At 38.2% G+C, this 6344-nt stretch overlaps 1 protein-coding gene across 3 annotated transcripts in view; it reads left to right on the plus strand.

Moving 5' to 3' along the window:
• Positions 1-6070, plus strand: part of LOC110024467 (ABC transporter I family member 6, chloroplastic) — a 24186-nt gene extending 18116 nt beyond the window's left edge. Inside the window, exons 6-7 of one of the 3 annotated variants that reach the window (XM_020724447.1) lie at positions 4678-4780; positions 5919-6070. In XM_020724447.1, the coding sequence (XP_020580106.1) occupies positions 4678-4764 (87 nt within the window). In that variant the 3' untranslated portion in view covers positions 4765-4780; positions 5919-6070. Of the gene's footprint in view, positions 1-4677; positions 4945-5918 lie in introns of those variants that run through there. The other 2 variants (XM_020724448.1, XM_020724446.1) reach the window with 2 other exon arrangements.
• Positions 6071-6344: the final 274 nt, after the last annotated feature.

Below are 6344 nucleotides of genomic sequence, written 5' to 3' on the forward strand. Positions count from 1 at the left end.
ACGCGTTGACGCAGTCCAATTTGTCGTCGGAGGTCATTTTGACGAATTCACCGATTTGCGTGCCAATTTTCTCGTGTCGAAAGTATGGCAATATGGGTGTCCGTCCCTACCAAAATGGGTATCCCGGACGCGTTGGCGCAGTCCCATTTGTCGTCGCAGGTCATCCGGAGAAGTTCGCATTTTCACCCGTTCTTTGGGCTTAATTGAAGTCCGATTTCGCGCAATTTCGTGAACTTCGTGTACTTTGTGTGTGTACGTGACGAAAAAGTCGTGACAAATGTTTTCCTAAGGCTTGAAGTCCTATTTAGAACATTTTCCTTGAATCTTCGCAAAATAACCCATAACCGCTCGTTCATAAGACGATGGTCTTGTGCCAAAGATGCTAGACATCAAAGGAAAATAGGAATTGGCTGAAATTTCTAGAAAGGTGAGTCTCAATTCTAGTTTTCTAAGATGGTCCATAGGAATTTCTAGAGCTAGAACCTAGGCTCTAAGGAGGAGAAGAATAGACCTCACAAAAATGAGGTCAACAGAGCATTGATGAGTTCCAAGATGTAAGGTTTAAAAAGACAGAAACTGAAAACTGAGGCTTTTTGCCTTAACGAGACAAAGCTTAAATCTCGAAGGGTAAATTAAAAAAAAAAACAAAAAATTAAGTATAGTCAAAACTGCACTTTAAAAATTGTCAATTGAATTGGAGTCAATTTTGAGACAATCAGTCCAATCTTGTAGAATTCCTAATTTAGTTGGCAGTGGGCACAAACTTAAAAATGGGTTAAACATGATAGCTTTAGCGTCAGAGCATAAATCCGTTTATCATTTTAAATCAATACCTTTGTTTGGTGTTGCCTTATGAATATATTGGAGATAATGTTTTACCCTTGGCCTTGGCCTTTAGAAAGTCACGAAAAAAAACTTGCCAATGACTCTTGATGCTCTGACTCCTGCTTTCAGTCTTGATTTTGGTCTCTTGTGCTCGATTTGAAGACAACCTGACCCCTGATTTGCATAATCCTGCTCCCATTCTACTCTTTAATTTTGCACTAGCATGAAGAATTCTCTCTTTGGTGTTCGTTCCTTGTAATCCTAAAGAATGCATGAGCCTCAAAGTATTTTCGTGCGTTTAAGATCAAAATTTATTTTGTGGCATGTTAGTTGAACAATTTTTAAAATCATGTTGAGGTTCTCACCTCACAATCAGCAACTTGCTAAAACGGTCACGTCGTCGACATTGCTTGCTTTATTACGTTTCAATCCAATGTCTCGAGACATTTTTGGAAGGTTCTAACTGCCACCTATCTCATAAATAGAGTTCTCTCTAAAATTCACAAATTTCGAACCCCCTTAGCCGTCCTCATGTCTTGCTTCCCTTCCAATCAGGGTCTTCTCCACATTAGATCCCAAGGTTTTTTGGCGCACTGCCTTTGTTTGAAACACTGCCTCTATTCGGAGTAAACTTGATCCTAGATTCATAAAGTGCATCTTTCTTGGGCACTCTGCAACTCAAAAAAGGTATCAGTGCTTTGATCCGACCACAAACAAAATTTATATGAGTGATGATGTCTCCTTATTTGAAAATGTTCCCTATTTTTCTAGCTTGATCTCTAGTGAAGGGGAGCTTGAGTTCCTCGACATTGTCCAGTTTCCTACTCTTATGGATGATCCTCCTTTTGTTCCTACCACTGAGGAGTCCCCTGTCACATTGAGTGCATCATCTCTTCCTCCCACTGTCAGTGTCTACACTTGGCACAACTATCCTAATTCTCCTACTCTGGAGCCTGCTACCTCCTTACAGGACCTTGACTCCACTCCAGACGACATCCTCAGGACCACCCCTCCTCTGAATGAGGAGGTGAGTTTTTCGAGTAAGGTTTGCAATCATACATGTTCCCTCTATTATATGACAAAAGATGTCTCTTTCCACCGTTTATTGCTGACCTTCTGACCATTTGCTACTTCCCTGATGAACCATCAGACCCCTGCTAATATTGAGATCCCTCTTGTTGTACCAGCCTAAAAAACAACAGTAATGAAATAGATGAACGCCATTTAGCGGAACTATACGTGGGACGTCGTGGACCTTCCTCAGGCTGGAAATGTTATAGAGTGCTGATAAATTTCAACACCAAGTTTAACGCTGACGGGTTCTTTGAACACAACAAGTCAAGATTGGTCGTCAAATGATACACAGATTTACGGAGTTGACTATGAGGAGACCTTTCCTACAGTGGCTAAGTTGAACACTATTTGATTTCTGTTGTCACTTATAGTAAATCTGGATTGACCAGTATTCTAACTAGCTGTCAAGAATGCATTCTTGAACGGAGAGCTGACAGAAGAGTTGTACATGTCTCTCCCTTCAGGGTTTAATTCTAATGCCTCTAGAGGATGGGTGTGCAGGCTACGAAAGTCCCTTTATGGGCTAAAACAGTCCCCAAGTGGTTGGTTCGACAAGTTCACAAAGTTTGTCTTGGGCCATGGCTTTACTCATGCTCAATCAGATTTCACCCTCTTCTTCCGACATTTCTCCAGCGGTCAGATAGCTTTCTTATTGTTTATGTTGACGATATTATTCTTTCAAGTAACAATCTCCCAACATTGGAGTCCTTAAAAAACATTCTTTCTTCATCTTTCGAGATAAAGAACTTGGGATCTCTACTTTACTTCTTAGGCGTGGAAATGACTCGGTCCTCTTGGGGAATTTGTTTGTTTCAGTGCAAATATGTGATTGATCTCTTACCAGAGAACAACCTTCTTTTATGCAAAGCTGTTATTGTTCCCATGGATCCTAATAAATAATTATCTGACATTCTTAATGTTGTGTCTGTTAACACGACTCATTATCAACCTATTATGGAAAAACTCGTCTACCTTGCTCATACTCGCCCCAACATATGTCACGCTATTAGAATAGTTAGTCAATTCATGCATGACCCCTACAAGCACCTCCTCCAAACTGTTCACTGGATTCTCCACTACTTAAAAGGTATATCAGACTGAGATTTGTTTTTCTCTCGTCACACCACTGTCTATTGTTGTGTATGCAGTTGCCTATTGGGCTGAATCAGTTCATGATCGTCGTTCCACTTCTGGTTATTGTTCATTTGTATGAGACAATCTTGTCACGTGGATTAGCGATAAACAACCTTTGGTTGCCCAAAGTAGTGCTGCAACTGAATTCAGATTCATATCCTTAGGAATTTATGAAGCTCTTTGACTGCACATTATGCTCTGCGAACTCCGTATGCCAACATCCGTCCCACTGCAACTATTCTGTGATAATAAGACCGCAATCAACATTCTTCATAACCCTGTCCAACATGATCAGACCAAATATGTGGAGATCGACAAACACTTCATTAAAGAAAAGATTAAGTCTGGGGAGATTTATGTTCCATATGTGCCCTCCAGTAGTTAATTAGCAGACATTCTCACCAAAAATCTGTCTCGCCCTTTGTTCGATGACTTTAAGTCCAAGTTGAACATGACTCTATGCTTCAACATGTGGGGGAGTATTGGATTATAAGTCGTTATTACTTATTATTTGTTTTTGTTTTCTATTTATGAATTTCCTATTTTGTTTTATTCTATTTTATTTTTTTTCTAGCTATTTTATTCCGTCTTTGTTTCTTTCTTTTGTTATGCCTATTATAGTTGGGTTTAAATACCCCTCATATCAATAAAATTGCGTTGCTCTATTCCAATTATGAACAGGGTCGAAAAAGTATTTTGGAGTATATTTGCTGTGAGAGAAAAGGATTATTTAAAATGCATCCATTTAATTCCTATGTATTTACATATCTAACGCTAAATTTCAATTTATACATTCATGCATGAAAACATGTATTTCAAATTTTTTTTTTTAAAGTAAAAAAATGTTATTTTTGATGTGATATGAAAGATTTGAGTGTCATAAATGTAAAAAGTATAGTTTAGGTGCGAGATATGTATATACATAAAAATTAGGTGGTATGCAAATGACCCTAAAAAAAAAAGGCAGGCATTTATAGGCATACCACATAATGCTCCATGTATTTACTTATTTAATGCCAGAAATTTAATATTTACATCCTTAGCACTCAAATTTTGAATACCACATAAAAAATCTCAATATCATTTACTTTTAAAAAGTGAAGTACATATTTTCATGCATTGGTCGATCACACCAAAATGTTATAAATAAATAGCTACACACACACATACATACCTACATAAATATATATATACATATATCTACATATCTATATATCTATGTCTATATGTATGTATATTATATCTATTTTATAACACCAAAGTGCTATATATATATATATGAAAGTTTAGGTGTTAGAGATGTATATACATAAAGAATTGTGTGGTTGGTATGTAAATAAGAGAAGGCATATTTGCACAACTAAGCCTATTATGAAAGTTATACAGTCAAATTTCCCAAACGTTTTCACACATATTTATTAATAATTTTCATTATTCTGAGAAGGCTATATAAGCCAACTGCACTTATATTTGTTATTGCTGAAAGTTTAGGTGTTAGGTATGCTACGACGGTTATACAGTCAAATTTCACAAACCTTTTTCTCACATATTATTTATAATTTATATTATTCTGAGAAATAAGCCAAGTGCACTGCACGTCTATTTGTTAATTTACGAAGTTGGATTACTTTAAAATGTGTGCAGGAGGCCGGTGCAATTGTGAGAACTGGCGACAGTTCCCTTGCAAAACGGCTTGAGAAGGAGGGCTACCGAGCAATCTCTGCTGCATAATTAAGAAGTGAGCTTGGTAAGGCTGTACATCCTGTATAACTCCTGTAGTATTGCAGAATTTTGCTTATCACTGACTAATTTCAATAAATTAGCAGCAATTCTATTTGATTTTTCTGTTTGTTTATTTAAAAGAAGCATAAATTCTTCTTCTGAGAAAAGAAATTGGGATTAAATTGTACAAATTCTGATTATCAATAACACATTGAAACATTCAAAATTGTGTTGAGGCACTAATTGGAAGTTTCAATGGATTAAAATACATTGATCGAGTTCAGATAAATATTATATATATAATCATTATCAAACCCGCTTATGAGAAATAGGAGACCTGCTTTATTGGGAGCACAAACAAATTATTCACCAATTTGCACTGACTGCCCGCGACGAGCAAATCGGGGTGTTCTCGGGTTCGCGGACCTGTGTTATTCTGGAAAAGCAAATCGGGGTGTTCTCGGGCTCGCGGACCCGTTTTATTCTGGAAAATCAGAGTTTACAAGAGGGGGAGCCAAAGAAGACCTTTTACATGAAAAGTGACATCCTATTTATAGATGATAGTAGGACCAAAAAGTAAATTACAATATTATCCTTGTTTAAAAATGGTAATGCGTGATAATTTAATCTTTTGTGTTGGTGTATTATATTGGATAACTCACCAACCGCTGGATCAGTCATTTTAGGGTTTTTCTGTCGAGGAGAGTCTTCAGGTTCCAATGGCTAGTCGAAGGAAAAAGTCCTCCTTCCAGGGGAATGGTTCTCTGTTTGAGGGAATAGTTCTTCGAGTGGGGGAAGAGTCCTCCGTTGGAGTAAAAAGTCCTCCGTCAAGGGAAAAGTCCTCCGTTTAGAGGAAAAGTACTTCGTTAGGGGAAAAGCCCTCCGCTTGTGGAAAAAGTCGGTGGAGGGTAGTTAATTCGACGGGAGTAGACTGTAGATTGCCTCAAGCCGTGTAAATCATTCTTGTGTATACATGTTAAGTTTCTTAATTTTCATGCTCTTTGATAGCGACATATGCAATCAGGAAAATAAAATTTGTAAATCAAACAAATCTTGAACAAATAATTTGCTATCGATACTCCATGCTAGGTGCTTTTTGTGCTCGATTCTGGTAGCTTTATTGTTATTTACTGATTTGTCATTTTTGAGTTTTTTCTATCTAGGGAGTCGTCAGACTCCGGTGGCGGATCGGAGAAAAAGGTCGACCGTCAGAGTTCTTTGTTCATTTGCCTGACTTGAGGAAGAGTTCTAGAATTGCCATCTCTGGAGGGGAGTCCTAGCGCCATTTGCCTCGGAGTGGATTTCTGGAGCTGTTTGCCCTGGGGTGGAGTTCTAGAGCGTTGCACCCCTCGCTGAGCTTGCTACTGCCGGGTGTAATATTTTCTTTTGCACCTCTTGCGGAGCTTGTCGTTGTTGGCTGTTTAATTTTTTTTGTACGTCTCCAGAGCTTGTTCTTGCTGGGTGTAAGATTTTTTTTTTGTTGCACCCATCTCAGAGCTTGTCGCTTTTTGTCACCCTTCGTGAAGCTTGTTGCTGCCGGGTGTTTGATTATTTTTTTGCACCCCTAGCGAAGATTGTCGCTGTTGGGT

This window comes from Phalaenopsis equestris, unplaced genomic scaffold (assembly GCF_001263595.1).
Source record: "Phalaenopsis equestris unplaced genomic scaffold, ASM126359v1 Scaffold000256, whole genome shotgun sequence".
NCBI classification, from domain to species: Eukaryota; Viridiplantae; Streptophyta; class Magnoliopsida; order Asparagales; family Orchidaceae; genus Phalaenopsis; species Phalaenopsis equestris.